The sequence below is a fragment of the Pleurodeles waltl genome, chromosome 4_1 (assembly GCF_031143425.1).
Source record: "Pleurodeles waltl isolate 20211129_DDA chromosome 4_1, aPleWal1.hap1.20221129, whole genome shotgun sequence".
In the NCBI taxonomy this organism is placed as follows: domain Eukaryota; kingdom Metazoa; phylum Chordata; class Amphibia; order Caudata; family Salamandridae; genus Pleurodeles; species Pleurodeles waltl.
The window spans coordinates 270,231,000-270,247,786 of record NC_090442.1 but is presented as its reverse complement, the minus strand read 5'-3'; the positions used below and the strand labels follow the sequence as shown (position 1 = coordinate 270,247,786).

The window sequence follows — 16,787 nt, the reverse complement described above, 5'->3', positions numbered from 1 at the left end:
CCCCTAGTGTTGAGATCTCTATTCTGTCCCAACCTCTGAAACTCTCCAGCTGTTCCATCTGGTGCAGCCATGTTCTCTCCCAAAGGGGGGGGTCTGACCTGTTGGTTTCCCAAGACATTTTAATATGTGTAAGTGCTGCGCAACAACACATGAAGGGAATCCTGGAGATATGGGTTAAGGTGGCAGGTGAGCAGTCCCCATAGAGGAGATAGTTTATACCCCACTGAATCTTAACTGTGAGTTCCAGGAGTCAGGAGGAGTCCAATGGTCTCCAAATATCCAGTCATTGATAGGAATTAGGTGCATCGCCCAGTAGTGGAGGTGGCGGTCAGGCACCCCCAATCCCCCTCTTCATATTATGGTGCAGTACATTTAGCATAGGAGACTCTGGGTGGTTGGGCTACTCAGTCAAACCTGGTTGTCATGGTCTGGGTTTCAGAGCAGAAGGTGGCTGGGAGTCCATATGGCTGATTTTGTAGGATGTATACAAATCTGGGGGGGTAGCATCTTGTCGAGGGCTATCTTGCCACAGAGATTCAGATGGAGGGAGGACCAGGGATCAAGGTCCAGTCTGCTGCGTTGAAGGAACAGGGTTTTCTTTAGATCCCAGGCTGTTTGCAGATTATTGTCAATATGTATCCCAAGGTATTTGAATGAACCAGGTGTGGTCCACGGTCTAGAGTTGGGGTGGGGCAGGGGAGAGAGTTCCTGGCTAGGTGAATGTATTGCGTTTTTTGACAGTTAACCCATGAGCCAGGCTGCATCTTCGTAAATGTCTAGTAATGTAATCTGTGGAGAATTCATATATAGGGGGAGCATGTAGTTCGCCTATATGGCAACCCTGTCTTTGTAATTTGAGGGCCATGTGAAGCCCTGGACCTGGGCGTCTTCTATGATCCAGCAGCTGAGAGGCTCGATGACTAGAGCAAAAAGGATGGGGAAACAAGGGAAGCCCTGCCTTTTACCTCTCTGTATGGGGAATGGCAAGCAAAGCATCCCATTTATTCAGATTCTCAGAACGCTCAGAGCATTGTAAAGAGCCCTGACCAATGTTTAAGAAACCTAGGGTGAAATTCATACGTGTAAATATCTGGGATTAAAAGGGCCACTGTACCATGTCGAAAGTCTTTTCATAATCGACTAATAACTGAGCCGTTGGGCCTTGTAATTTCTCCAGGTTTGATAGAACTGTTTGAGGCCTGCGTAGGCTGTGTTGGGTGCTCCGACAGAGCATAAAGCCACTCTAGTCCTCGAATTCTAGTGCTTTAATGATGGTGGCGAGTTTGGAGGCCATCATTTTGGCCAGTAATTTTGCTTCCGCATTCAAGAGGGATATCGGACGAAATGAGGAACAGAGTTGGTGGCACACTGGGTTTGAGGATTGTGGTAATAGTGGCGTTTCTAAGGTCGGTAGCTACTGATCCAGTATGACTCACCTCTTTAAATATGAGAAGCAAATGGGGAACCAGAAAGGAGAGAACGTTTTGGAGAATTCGAATGGGAGGTCGTTCGGCGGAGGGTTTCCCAGAGAAGATGGCCGTGATGGGCACCTGCAACTCCGCCAGGGTGAAGGATTCCTCAAGTGCATTGTGTTGACACTTTGAGAGAGAGCATGTTGCGAGGTCTGCTGCCATTAGATGGATTTGTTCTAGCAGTAGGGGAGCTTTGTAGCTGTATGCGTTGCAGTAGTATACCACAAAGACTTCCACTATCTCTCTAGAGTCCTATGTGAGCCTGTTGTCCATGGTGAGTTTACTCAGGATGATGCGAGGACCATCCAGGCTCTCAAAAAGCCAGTAGAGTAATTTACGGGCTTTGTTACCATGCTCGCATAGGCAATATTGAGCTAGAGATGCAGCCACACAAGCAGAGTCAAAGAGCTTCCATTTTACGGTCTTGTGAAGGTCCCTTAGTCGTTGATCGCTCTAGAGCAAGGGGATATCTGTTGCATGTTCTAAGATGGAATTTGGGATTCCAGAAGGGTTTGCACCTGCTCCTTTACACGTTTGAGCCTGTGCACCGCTGTGTACGCACATCCCCTGACTACCATCTTGGAATGCTGAAGAAGTCACCGAGCCCTGGTTTAAGCCAAGGGGTCTAGATAAGATTTATTGATGAGTAACGGGCATGCATGATGCAGCAAGATCATAACTCCTCTTGTACCTCTTGTGTACCCTGTGTGAAGCATTCTAGTTTAACCATTTCTATCAGAGTTTGCAGAACTCTTGCCCCTGCTCGGAAGGGGGGAGAAGGGGGGAATTACTCCTCCAGCCATTCCCAGGCCCAGTCTGAGTGAGCGAAGAATATTGATTGCCCCTAGAAGAGAACCTTCAATTTGGCCCAGAAGAGGAGCATTTATTTTAAGTCCATGTCCTAAAGTTTCTGTTTGACTTGATCAAAGGATTTCTGTTGGGCTTGGATTGTCCTTGTTTAATCCGGAAAGATGAGGATTTCTGAGGACTCCTAAAAGGTGTCTACTTTGAGTACAGCCATGCGAAGGATTAAGTCTCTATGATTGAGAAATCTGGTAATAACCACTCTTGTTGGAGCACTGGGGGGAGGCCGTTGTGCCAGTGCCCAGTGGGCGCATTCTATAATAACGCAAGGGAAGATCTGATTCTCCAGTAGGAAACCACAGAGCCACTTCTCAAAGAATTTCTCTGGGTTCTCGCCTTCCACTCCCGGGAAGCCCATGAAGCTCTGGTTGTTCCAATGTGTCCACCTTTCTGTGTCCTCCAATCTTGCCACTGTCTGGAAGCTTGCAATTTATGGACCGGCTGCTGCAGTGCTGTCAGTGTCCTCCAGTGCCGATAAGCGTTCCTCAGCTTCAACTACTTGGCCTGTAGTGTTTTGCAGGTCCTGTCAGAGGGGTGCAACGTCCCTACCAACCTCCCCTGTTTTTGGTTCAAATATCTATCTTGATTCCTGGATAGTTATGAGGAGGACCCCAATTTTCAATCACCACATCCTGGGCTACCATATTCATGCATGAAGTGTCTGCAGTGTTGGCGGTGGCTTGGTGTACTTGTCGAGTTTACTGTGGAGGGTGGTCGGTTTGTCTTTGGCCATGGTTGTATGCTCAGGCCCCCAGACCCCCTCCCCCGGGGCAGCATGAGCGGCGCTAAGCCCAAACTCCCAAGACTCTGGCTCGAAGTGTTGCCCATTAGCACCCAGGAGATGGCACTGGGCCCTTCAGACCCCCGAATTTGAGGCAGAGGAGTTACACCAATTCCCCTGTGCTGGCAGTCAAGAAAAAGTGGGTGGGGAGTGCACTTCTCTGCCTAGGGATCATAGCTGTCCCTCCCATGAGGCCGGTTCACCAGTCACGGACTGCCAAGCACCCTCAACTCCACAGGACTGTTGGTGGTACGAGGGGGTCCTGCGGAGCCCAGGCTCCCCCCAAGGCAGGCCCAAAAAAAGAGTCGTTAGGGTGGTCCAGCTGGCCCAAGATCCCTGGCAGTCATGGGAGGCAGCACCAAAGAACCGCGCCCTGGACCTGAAACCCACAAAAGCACCAATACAGGAACAACCAGGAGAAAGCACCTCTTCTGAGAGACGCATAGCTTCCACTCCCTCTGAGCCCAGCACGGGTGACCCACCTTCTCTATTGGGCTCCACTGCCCTCTGGTGTGATCCAAGTAGGTCTGTATCAGTGTCCCAACTACCACTGCAGCTCCTTCGGGGAAAGGGGAGTGAGAAGAGAAACTCACCCCCACCGTTGGCGGCACCAATCATGACCCGACATACACCAATGTCTCATGATTTCTTCCTCACTCCACAGCCCAATCCGGCCAAACGATGTGTCCCTACCTCCTACTCAAGCCACACCACCTAAGGGTCTCTCGTCTCTGCAGCAGCCACTGGAGTTGTGCAGCATTCCTGAGTGAAGCACGATGGGTGCCAGGCATCAGAAGAAGGCAGGATTCACAAGGATTATCAGCACCGGCTGGAAGCAGTATTGCCACACCCCTTTTTTATGTTGATGCCCTAACAAAGTTTTGCAAAAGCCATGACATAACCAAGCAAGAATTGCAAAAGCCAAAAGACTGGCGCCCAATGCCAGACCAAATGGCTTTGCCAATTCTTGGTAGTAACTTGTGATCCATTGTAGCCTGAGCAAAACATAATATGCAACATATTGTGGATTATGTGCACAGTGCAGCAAATCTAGCCATAATTATTCATTTTGGCTATTGGCCTTTAGAGCAGTATGAATGCAGCATACATATACTCATTGTCAAAACCAATAATTCTGTCTTTGCCAGCTTTTTAATCATACTGTGTTTAACTGACAATATGGAACATGAATCGCATGTGATTGATGGTGATGCTGTTGTTTAGCTCCGGGGTTACTTATACATCAGGAACCTTAATCATCAAAGAATGCCTTTGTTTTCACTTTTATTCAAGGTTGAATGTTTCTAGAAAGGTTCTATGGCTGAATGTTTCCTCTAGGATGTCTCCGGGGTAGCATCTCCATAGCGAGGATAGCACAACACGCCCTGCCGTTGAGACTGTCAGAGGTGATGAAAGAAGAGTTTGGACCAGAAAATAGTTTCTGGAATCATATGTCTCCCAAAATACATACACAGATTTTGAGCCTTTCACTAATATGTTGCAGCTTTTCATATATTGAACAAGATGGTAAATTTTTTGAGTTGGATGTGTTCTGTAGAAAATGTTTCCAGCTCTTTCAGAATGTTTTTGCACCATGTAAAAATTCTGGTTATTCAGGATCAGTTCACTTACATTATCCATCCATGTGTTCACTCAACTCTTAACTATTTGTGCATTTGGTAGCACATTTTCATCCATCCATTTACTCAGTCATCAATCCAAGTTTGTACCCATTTTTAGATTTTGCCTGCACGCTGCTTGCGAAATCGATTGTTAAAAAAACAACAAAAAAACTGAAAGTGGCTTAGAACCAGCCCCTTACTTCCCTGAACTTACCATTGGCTCAGTCCAACGTTGCTCTGATTTACATGCTTCTGATTGGCTAGCACATCGTCCTGCTTCACTTCTTGTTGTCTTCTTTGCGTTGATGCTGTAGAGTTGCCTTGGGACCAAGTAATCCTTCTAGTCACTTCCCATTGGGCACTGACCAGTTTTCTTTCTCTGGCTGCGACGCTGAAGGTACTTCTTATTTCTTTCTGCATGCCATCTTCTTTCTTCTTAACTGCATGCCGTCTTCTGCCTTCTTTCCCCACACATTTTTACAATCACTGCAATCCGGAGCGTGTGCTGAGATATTATCTGATGTTTACGGTTCCAGTTTAAATCACAATACATTCAAATCCTGAGTTCTCTACTTGGCACCAATTGTGTGATCTTGGGCAAAACCCTTTAGCTGCCAGTGCAAATTTGTGAGTTCCCTGCAAACAGTCTATTCAACTTTGCCAGCCTGAGAGGATTTGCCTTATTCATGAGGTGCTGTGGTTGCGTACCTTCAGGTCTAGGCACCTCTCCCAGTGCCCTTGTGAGATGGACAGGGCAGTACAGGCCAAAGGTGGCTCAGTGCCTTGAGACCCTACTGTGAAGAGCTCCATTAAACCCAGGATGTCTGTGCGAGGTCCATGAAATGAGAAGCACAGGGCGGAATTAGGCCGCAATCCTTATGCCAGTAACAGCAGCAGGTTTACCAAGCCAAGCACCTTGTGCGTTCCCGCCTCGAGACAGGCATGCCCTTGCACAAGGACCCCTTGGGGTTAGTGGTGAGCTAGGTATGAGTGTCCAGTGTGGTGACTGAATGATGCAGGCTGGGGGGCTGTGAGCACCAGAGCAAACATGGACAGCTGCGTGTGCAGATTTGCTTTTGTGGCCTGGTCATTCTTACTTCCATATGGGTTCCTGAAAACTCAGGCCAAAAAAACATCTGGCGGCAGTATCCAGCAATTACAGAATTTATGGGTGAGCTGCAAAATATACATGAAGTGTACATATCTATGTGTAAGAAATGTCCTTGCGCTACTCTTGGAGATAACCAGGGCCCCTAGAATTAAGTGATTGTGCGGTGGTTTTCCCATAGTTATAGATTTGCAAAATTTGCCACATAATTCATAATCTGCCACATAATCTGCTAATTTTAGCAAAGAAAAAGCGTTTCTAGCTCAAATGGTTCAAAAGTTACTAAATATAGAACACACGTGTTGACCCGTAGTGGCAGACCCTTTACAAAGCTGGACTGGTTACCTTTCTGTTGCTTATTGGGATGTAAAACTGGTGCTAATTGGTTGCAACCAGTGTCCATACAGTGGTACCAAGTTTGAAAATGCTGAAATAATGAAGTTGTACAATAACAAAATGTGCTGCATTATGCTGCATAATTTGGCTTTTCTTGCTACGTAATTTGGCTTTTCTTGCCACATAATTCCAGTGGCTCTGGCTAAAACTGACAGCAACCATTAATACAGGGTATGTCGCTAACTGGACAATCTAATGGCAACATTACTCATTTTGAATCACCCTAGGAACAATGAAATGCTGCATCATCACTGCCTACAAATATAGAACCTGTCGCACATCATGCTTGTACAGGATACTCCACCCACTGAGCAAGACACGAGGGAGGGAGGGAGGGCGAGCGAGAGATCCTCCTAAAACCAAGCATGGCTCTGTAAATATTACATGTGGCAACAATGAGGATTTGTAATTGTTTTTGTATCTGTGGAGATTATGTGGTTTCTTAAAACACCCTGCATGCCCTTGCTGTGTTAACCCTGTGTCATAATGTAACTCTGCTGGGTGTCTTGAGTTACACATTACACGATACCGGTGAACCAGGTTCGGAAATAAACCCTTTTTTGCACTTCATTATTTCATTTCTGCTGGAACGGGCCGGTCCGCTTTTAGGACACGGAATCCGTAGTAGGGGACAGCAGGCCTACAAGTGAGGTGCACTGGTACAATCGCCATCCCACCCCTCTTCAAATAACTCCTTGATTCCTCTCACACTTTGCTACTAACACCGTGATGTCACTGCTAAGGTTTTTTGACAGTAAATATTGCATAATTTTTTATAAAGCGCTTAGCATCATCATTTTGCGGGTCTGTGACACTGTAGACAATGCGTGCGTCTTATAAGCAAAGTTTGGCTATTGATGGACTGCAGTCCAAGGGAGACGTTTAGCAGATGGATACCATTATGGGTGAAAGAGCATACATTAAAGCCAACATGTCAAAGTGTGCTGAACTGCAACAAACAGAGCGCTAGCATCTGCAGCACGTGATTCCATTAATAAAAGCAATAAACAAAATAACAGTAATCATAAAAAAAATAGTGGGAGCTAAGTGTAAAGGCAGCAGTAATGTATTATTTTTTCACTGCAGTCTTTCTTCTTCGCCGCCATGGTAATAGGTTTCGCCTTTGTTTCTTCTTTCTATGTAACTGGCTAACAAATATTAGAAAAATATTATAAAAGTTTATTTTAAATTTGATAAACCGTTAATAGGTGTTTGTTTATTAAATCAACATACATTACGAACATAAACAACTATTAATGGTTTATAAAATTTCAAACAAACATTATTATAACACTTTTGTAATAATTTAGACTCCAGTTAGAAACAAAAATTAAAGGTGGAACCTATTGGCTTTGCTAATGCTTGTTTCATTAACCCGTTCATTTACACAGCCACACAAACAAGCTATTCAATTAAGTAACACTTCCACTTTAAAAACAGCCAAACTGATTGCCTTTGACAATACTAGTTTCTAAGATAATTCATAACTAGTTTCTGCTGCGTCTTTAAGGTACAGTAAAGGCTGCGCCTGTACTTTCACATTCATCAAAGCAGTCGAATAAATATTTCTGACGTCCGCAGAAAAGTGAACAAGTATGACAGTAAGTCAAAACCACCCAAGATAAGTTAATCATGCGTCTGTCGAAATAATACAACACTGTTAACGTTTCAACTTCGGCCCAGTGAAATCTATGGGAGTAATACGAACAACAACTGGCAGCGCTTTGTAAGATGCCGCCCTCAAGAGAAGCACCAATATATTGCATGACCCGGAAGGTCCATTCACGTTGATGTGGTAACTGTATGGGACAAGGTTTAATGAATTTGTATGAGACCCAAAAGATGTACTGTCAATAGACCAGAAAAGCAGAGCGCCGCCAGGATGAAAGTAAGCAGATGCCCTTGCTTACAATTATTGTATGGTCCCTAACTCACATTGACTGCCAGAAAGAAAACTGATGCCAGAAAGCTGCATTGGAAAAGGAATATCAATCAACTGGTGAAAAAGGTGGTGCACTTTGCCTTTTAGAAAAAATAGCATTGAATTTGAGCTTTTGCAGATTGTTTTTACAGTTCTAATTTGTTTTATTATCAATGGAAGCAATTGCAGTTTTTGCAGTTAAACCAAAAACATTGGCGACATAGCGCCTGACCACGAAAGTGGACCAACACCCCCAACAGCAGTTCAACTACCCCTCCCTTCCCCCCCAAGGTACTCACAAACTCCTGTAGTGCCACCTACAACCTGTGCACGTTGGGTGCATGGATGTTGGGTGCGTCATTGTTTAATGGCGTTGTTTCAGTCCAGTGGAGTACCTGTAAGTATTTGGGGCATTTCAAATTCTGGAACTCCCTGCAGAGGAGCGTTAGGTAGGGTCGCCGTAGTTCCCTATATGTTTCCCCTTGGGCCCTAAGAAACAAAGGGCCTGATTCAGACCCTGGCGGCCGGTGACCGCCAGGGTCACCGGCCACGGGAGCACCGCCGACAGACCGGCGGTGCTCCAAAGGGCATTCTGACCGCGGCGGTTCTGCCGCGGCCAGAAAGGGTAAACCGGCGGTCTCCCGCCGGTTTACCGCTGCCCTTGGAATCCCCCATGGTGGCGCAGCTTGCTGCGCCGCCATGGGGGATTCTGACACCCCCTACCGCCATCCTGTTCCTGGCGGTTCGCCCGCCAGGAACAGGATGGCGGTAGGGGGTGCCGCGGGGCCCCTGGGGGCCCCTGCCGTGCCCATGCCAATGGCATGGGCACGGCAGGGGCCCCCGTAAGAGGGCCCCACTGTGTATTTCAGTGTCTGCCTAGCAGACACTGAAATACGCGACGGGTGCAAACTGCACCCGTCGCACATGCCCACTCCGCCGGCTCCATTCGGAGCCGGCTTCCTCGTGGGGAGGGGTTTCCCGCTGGGCTGGCGGGCGGCCTTCTGGCGGTCGCCAGCCAGCCCAGCAGGAAGGCCAGAATGGCCTCCACGGTCTTTCGACCGCGGAGCGGCCATATGGCGGTTCCCTCCAGGCGGGCGGCGACCGCCGCCCGCCGGGGTCAAAATGACCCCCAAAGTGTCTTTCTCCATCCCCAATGTATGCCAGAGGCGATGTTACCAAGAGAGGCGGGTTGGAATGGTGTCCGTGCCCCAGTCTGCCAAAATCGTCTGGTGAGCCGCACATAGAGCTAGTCCTATTTGACGTCCTCTGCAGGACTTAAGTTTGGAAGGTAAGTCCATTGGGGAGGCCAAGTATTATGAATGTGGGAAAGTATGGTAGCTGCGTAACTAGGTACTCTTCTGTCATTTAAGACTTTCTACCAGAGTTGTGCTAATCTAGGGCAATCCCAGAGCCAGTGTAGCAATGTGCCTTCTGACCCACAGTGTCTACAGCATCCCAGATCGTGGGCGGGGTTTCCTTTATGCAGTCTGGAGGGTGTCGGGTACCAGTATGTGGTTATTTTTGTGGCTGTCTCTATACTAGCGGTATTACACGCTGTATGTTGGACCCTATAAAATATCTTAGTCCATTCTTTCTGGGAAAGCTGACAACCTATCTCTAGCTCCAGCACCTCTGACCCGGCATCTGAGATAGGGGTGTAGAACGCATAAGCACTCTATATATCTCGAAGACCAGACGTCTATCGTCCCTTTTCATAACCAACCAAGGCCGAGAGGCTCTGGTCTGAATGGCAGAGTTCATGAGACAGTGTTGTATTTGCATATACCGTAACCGTTCGGTCTCTGGGAGGCCATAATCCCTTTTCAATTGTTCAAAAGGAATAGCTCCTTCGACCTACATCCTGCCTCGTCCCACGAGTGGAGTGCCTTTTGGTTGAGACTGGGGGTGAAGTCAGCATTGCCCATTAGGGGAGAAAGGGGGGGGACAGTGAAAGCCCCCGTCCGCTTGCCACCGAGTCCCATACCTTTAACACGAAGCTTGTAACTGTTGAGGCATATAGTCCCCAAGCCCGTTGTGGGAGCTTCAGGAATGGCATCTTCCACAGTGGCGTCCCAGCTATGGCACAGTCCATGAACAACCACAGTGCCTCTGACTGTGCTCTTGACCATTCCACTAGGAACTGGAGTTGTGCCACCTGATGATAACGATGGAGATTAGGGAGTCCAAGCCCCCCCTCCAGGGGAGGTCTGTAGCTCAACTCTTTGATCATCCTTGTACGTCCCTCTGCTCACACAAATCCATGTAAGGCCTTTTGCAGCTTGCTGATCATCCCCGCTGGAGGGACAGCTGGTAGGGACTGGAAAAGAAAAAGAATTTGCGGGAGCTCTGTCATTTTTACGGCCACCACTCGCCGTAGCCAAGAGAGACGGTATAGGCACCAATGCGTGAGATCTTTGGTGACCCTCTGAAGGGAGGGTCCTATAGTTAAGGGTTGGGCTGGCTCCAAACTAGAATGGCATGGCAAGCAAAAAAAACTGATGGATTAAACCCAGATCTGTGACTTGGGGGTGAATGTTTGATTTGTCCAACATTCCGTCCATCATCTGTTCTTTTTGCATTTATTGCCCTAAGTGGGTAGGGTATGCCCAGATGTGGGTCCTGTGCTTGCTATGCCACCAGATTCAAGCTAGCCTGGCTGAGGAGTGGTGATACCCTGAAACTGGTCCCAGGATGCTTGCCTCTGGTCCAGAGATGACCTGGCCTGGCAGTTCGGGCTGGTCTATTCCCATGGAGAACAGGGTCAAAGCTGATTTGCATATGGCTGGGTCCAAACTGGAATGGCATGGCAAGCAAAAAAACTGATTGACAGGTCGCTGACTGGGGGTGAATATTTGATTTGTTCCACATTCCATACATTATCTGTTCTTTTTGCTACAGTCGAGGCCAATTCGATGCCTAGGTAGGAAATAAAGGTTTTAGCACACTGTATAGGATATTGGTCGGAAAGCTGTGCCTCAGCCTCTGGGGGCACCGTGAAGTTTAGAGCCTGTGATTTCCGGACGTTAATCATGAAGCTCGCTGCTGCCTCAAATGTTTCCACTTCTGTAAATGCCTGGAGTGCGCTGAGGGGGTTGGCCAAGGCTACTATGACATTGTTCGCTTCGAAGCTGATGGTATGATCATCCCCTCCGAACTTGACCCCAGTAAAATTTTGGTCGTCACGTACTTTCTGAGCAAAAGGCTCCCTGTATAAGGTGAACAATATGGGTGATAAATGGCACCCTTGCCTCGTCCCTCTGCAAATGGAGAATGGGGGAGATGTCCTGTCAGTAACTCGGGCTGTCGCTTTAGCAGGGCCATAATTGCTGAGAATCCATGTGTAGAAACGTTCCCCGAAACCCCAATGCCTTAGTGTTGCTTCCAAATAAGGCCAGTGGACACGATGGAATGCCTTTTCTGCATTGATGGCCAAAAGCATGATGCTGCATTTGAATGAGGGCTTTATCGATTAAGTGGAGGATTAGTTTAATATTAGCACTGCACTGCCTGTTAGGAATGAATCCTGCCTGATCTAGGGCTATTGGTCCCGGGAGGAGTGAGTTCAGTGGAGCAGCCAGAATGCTTGTGAAAAGCTTAGCATCTACGCTGAGGAGGGTGATGGGTCTCTAGGACCCACAATGCTTCCTGTCTTTCCCAGGCTTGGAGATCACAATCACGGAGGCTTCTCTCATTTAAGGTGGGACCCTGGTGCCACCAGTGATGGAATTAAATAATCGTGTAAAGAGCAGAGTCAATGTTGTGCAGAAGGTTTTTATAGAACAGTGATGGAATGCTATCTAGACCAGGTGATCTATGGAGCTGCTGCCTTGCTATCACAGTTACCACTTCCTCAATCCAGATGAGGCAGTCCAATTCCTGCCTGATCTGCAGTAAACCTGGAAGTGTATGCATCCCGTAAATATGCCTACAGGGGTCCTGCCGGTATAGTTTGAGCCCGATACAGTTTCCCATAAAAGTCCCAGAATTCGGAGGCTATTGATTCATCCTCAGTGACTTCATCCCCGGTTGCCAACACCAAGAAGTCTACCCTAGCTGCCTGTCTTTGCGCTCATAATTTATTGGCCAACATCCACCCAAATGTATTGCCCCCTGTGTAAAAGGAGTGTTTAGGACGCAATAATGAGTATTGGGCTTTATCTATGCCCAGGCTCCCTAAATGTTTGCTGGCTGCCTCTAGTTGACTTCACACTCTGGGAGCGCCAGTCCGATGATGGATTTGCTCCAGCTCCCTGACTTTTTGTTGCATCATTTCACGCTGCTGTTTATGCATTTTATTATCTGCCTCTGATATAGCTTTGAGCTCCCCTCCTATCACCGCCTTGAAAGTGTCCCACAAAAGTGAAATGGGGGACATCCGTTGTGTCATTGGTTTTGAGGACGTTTTGGATTGCTTTAGTTATCTGCTGTATTGCTTCAGGCTCGTATAATAGTGTCACACATGTGCCATGGTTGATGTGCATGTCTTGTGGGAGGCAGTGCTAAGTCCACTAATACAGCAGAGTGGTCCAACAGGGACCACTGTTCTATGTCTGTTGAAGTAACCAAACTTTGTAGTTTAGTCAAGAAGGTATAGGCCCTAGTTTTGGGGGTGATGCTCCCTCCAGATAACCTGCAACCCTAGCTTGTCTAACCACTAGACTCCCTCTTTGGACGATTTGCGAGTGCCACCCATGCGTTGATCAGAGCGGTCTTTCTCATTGCAGAACACCGTACTGATTCCCTGAGTACTTATTTGTCCGCTGTTGTCATCACCTCACCCACTGCCCAGTGAAGAAAGCAATATTACCCCTTGTTAGGGGCTTGATGGTGCCCAGGACAAAAGCATGGCCTCAACTCTGTACGTGATAGGCCAGGAGTCTACCCCTGATGTTTGAGTGTTTGGGGCCTACCTTTCCCTTAAACGAGAGGGAGCTCAATATAGCCACTCATCCAGTCTTGGTTGGTGCCAAAGAAAAGAATTAGTGTGGAAGGAAGTGGGATTTCATGAGGTGCCAGTCCCCTGCCACTAAGTGTGTCTCTTGAAGGAGGCATATATCCATCTTTGACGGCTCCAGATAAGTCAGGATAGCCCACCTCTAAACAGGGTTATTTAACCCTTTCAGATTCAGAGTAAGTATCCTTTGGACATCATGTGAAGTGTTTTAATCTTAATATCTCCTGTCTGATTTCTCTCTCTGTGAGGTAGTGAAGATTTCTTTTGGACCTGGCTGTCCCCCCCTCCCATCCCTAGGTGTGGCTGCCTCTGTAAAATATCTCAAGGTGCTCTGTAAGTACCTTCCCTCATGAAACCCCCCAACAGAACATCTTGCAACATATTGTCTCTGGTTTGACAACGGCTCCGGTCTGAGCCCAAGGCATCCCAAAGGAAACTTGGTTGTAGAGATCCATGGCCTGCTACCCATCCATCTTCTCCCGTATCTAACGTGGCAGTGCCCCCCCCTTGCTGGCTTGCATCATGAGTCATTTATCTTAGCCCCCTGATAGTCTCCAGGATGGCCCATCTTTCTTGGGCAATGGTATCTGGATCGGGGCACTGTGTCCTGGATGAGGTCAGTGTGCGTTGGCACCAAGAGATTTTCAGAGCTTTCCTCTCTTTAGCACTGGATGGAGCCATTGTGTCTGCATCTCAGTTGATCTCCAGCAATTCAAAGGCCGCTTGCACAGAGCGAAGTTGGTTCAACTTCCCTTCCCATAGGAAGATGAGGAGAAAGGATGACCCCATGAGTACAAAACACCCTTGTCACGAAGGAAGGAGGTGACCGGGCAAATGTCTTCATTTTTGCAAGGTCAGCGCCTAGAGGTCTTGATAAAGCAGCAAGGTGTGTCCTTTAAACTGGAGGGTGTGGTGTTCTCTAGTGAGATTAATTCTTTTACCTGAAAATCATGGACACAAGCCAGAATATCTGTAGGGCACTGTGTCCCGGAGCATGGAAGACCCACCCTATGTAATCTGTCCAGCTGAACAAGTGTGTCCATAGAGGATTCCAGTATCTGGGTGAACAGTGCTTGCACACAGTCTGCGACGTTACCCTTCTCTGCTGCGGTCGGTGCACCTCTTATGTGTATGTTGTTGTGTCTAGACCTGTTTTCCAGATCCTCTGTGTGTGCTTGGTGGTCTAGGTGCTGTTCCCGTATGCCGATTACTTCTTGCTGAAGCTGCTCGAATTCCTCCCTTCTGCTCATATGTTGAGTCTTTAGATCAGGTACCTGTTCTCTGAGGTCGGTGACCTCCTGGCGCACGCACTTCAGTTCTTGAGAAAGGTTCCCCTTGACCATCTGGCGTTCCTCTCTTAGGGTTGCAAACAGCGTCTCAATGAAGGAGCATGTTACTTGGCTTTTGACCTTTTCTCCTTCAGTCGGTGCCTCTTGGCTCCCTGGTGGGAGACGATCACCCACAGACCCTCCAGAGGTCTTCGTCAACATATCTTTCAGGCTCCTATCTTTTTTAGTGTGACCGGTTGTCATGGTCTGCGTCCGCTTAAAGTTCCACCTATGCGTGTGAAGGAAGGTGGGTGGGTTTCAGGTGTTCTCCGGTGCCCAGGTGCTCCCTGCCTCCAGGAAAGAGCAGTGATGTGCCACTATGGTGCCATGGTGATTTCCCCCCCCCCATCCACCGCAGGGTGAATGCTGGTGCTTGGCTTCTCTTGTCCTCTCTCTGCCCTACCAGCCCAAGGATTAAGACTGTCAAGCCACGTCCCCACCTGGTAACTGTTTCCATGTCCTTCCGGGCCGAATTCATGTGTGGTGAATGGGTTTCCCATTAGGTGTGGTAAGACTCTGCCAGTAGTATTCTGGAGCTGCCTGAGGTTGCTGAGAGGGGTGTGCATTGAAATCAGGGCCTGTGTAGGAGGGGAGCCTATGAAGCGGAAAGGGCCGTAGCTGGGTTGCTATGAGAGAAGGGTATCCCGGCCCAGAAGTAGATCCCAGGGCCGGGCTCCCTCAGCAAGTCCTCAGCCCCACGGTGTAGGAGCAAGGGTGATCTCAATGCATCATTCAGGCTGATAGAAGGGTCCTGGCCCCAAGAGAGATCCTCCCCCGGGCCACTGCAGAGAGTTTGCAGGCTTTTCAGGCTCCTCTTCTCCGACGGATAGTCCACGGACCTCAGCCTCTGATGTTAGGCAGCCCTGAAGGTGTTCGTCCATAGTCCAGGGCAGGCGGGGAGCACCGCTTCCCAGGGCTTATCTTACCATGCACTGGGGGTATTGGCTGGGGCATTCCTCGAGCCGCTCTCTCCTGCGCAACTCGGGACTGCCTGTGCCTCCCTCTCCTGGCACGGCCTGAGAGCCTCACTCGTCTCCTCTGATCCCCGCTAAGGTTTTGCGTGCCCGGGGGTCACAGCTGGTCCATCAGGGGTCGCTCCTCCTTCTGCTGCACGAGCAGTGGTCACGATCAGCTACATTGAGACAATCAGTGATGATCACACTGGGCCTTATTTTCTCCAACCAAGTGGCCACCGTGTTGTCCCGGCCCGATCCTCCTCAGACCGAGTCTCCCCTCTCTGTGCAGACTCAGACCTCTGCTCCTGGTTCTCTCTTTCCTGGTCGAGGCTCGGGGTCCTCAGAAGCATTCTGGGCCACTTTGTTTGCTATATTGGGGGGAGAAATCCACCAGCCGCTGAGATCGAGGAGGCGGTCCGAAATCACACCCGCCATCTTGGCCCTGCAGATTGTTTTTAGCAACAAAAAAATATATATGTATTAACGGTGATTAGAACTATACCTTTTGAGTCCTGAAAATTGTGCAGTTGTGACCAGCGAAGGAGATTGGTTAGTTTTTCAAAATAATGACCAGTGCAAATATCCTGCATCCATATTGAGTAGTAGTGAGTGTGTGTGCCTCTGTGTGTGTGTGTTTTAAATATTTTGTTGTTTTTAGTCGTAAACATACCACTCAATAAAATTACTGCCAATCTAAACACCTGCAGTCTACATCAGTCATATCTCGTTTTTAGCACTGAACGAAATGCTGATTTATTACATTGAGAGAGACGAAATAAAGTCATGAAGGAACACCCATCCCTTTCTCTGGTTGTTGTGTTTTTATTGCAGAAGTTTCTTATTCAAGTTTTGACAGGAAGATCTACTCTTAACTGCTAGCTCTGTAATGGATCTAGGTCTGTGATCTAATACTTCAGTAAGTCAAAGCTCATGCCTACAACACACCTACAACAAGCATTGTTGTCAATTTCATCCCCTACCATCTACACCCAAAGGTGGGCGGCTAATTATGATTAGAAGCTATTGGTCACATATGACGTATTACAGTCCGATACCAGTAAGGTCACTGGCAGGAAACTTTTTTTTTGGGGTGGGTGACCCTCAGTTGATAGTGCTGAGTGACTGCAAAACCACATCTTGTGTAAGAATGTGTCATTTTTTAAGGATACTCACACTAGACTTTGTCAGTGGGTGACTAAGCATTACCGCTGGGTATGTTTATAAATAGGGTGTTTTACAACATTAAGGAAGTCTGTGTTTGTGTTATCATGGCTCTAAAGGGTCTTCCTTCTTTTTCATGCACAGAGGAGAATGAAGAACGCACCATGATTGACCCAAACTCCAAGGAGAGTGCGAAGTTTAAAGAACTCGTCAAGGTAAGGGCA

General features: G+C 48.0%; 1 protein-coding gene across 3 annotated transcripts in view; it reads left to right on the top strand.

The window, feature by feature from the left end:
* Nucleotides 1–16,787, top strand: part of PARVB (parvin beta) — a 431,399-nt gene that overhangs the window by 222,745 nt on the left and 191,867 nt on the right. For all 3 annotated transcript variants that reach the window (XM_069228284.1, XM_069228286.1, XM_069228287.1), the window contains exon 3: nucleotides 16,708–16,778. In XM_069228284.1, coding sequence (XP_069084385.1) covers nucleotides 16,708–16,778 — 71 coding nt within the window. The remainder of the gene's footprint in view (nucleotides 1–16,707; nucleotides 16,779–16,787) is intronic.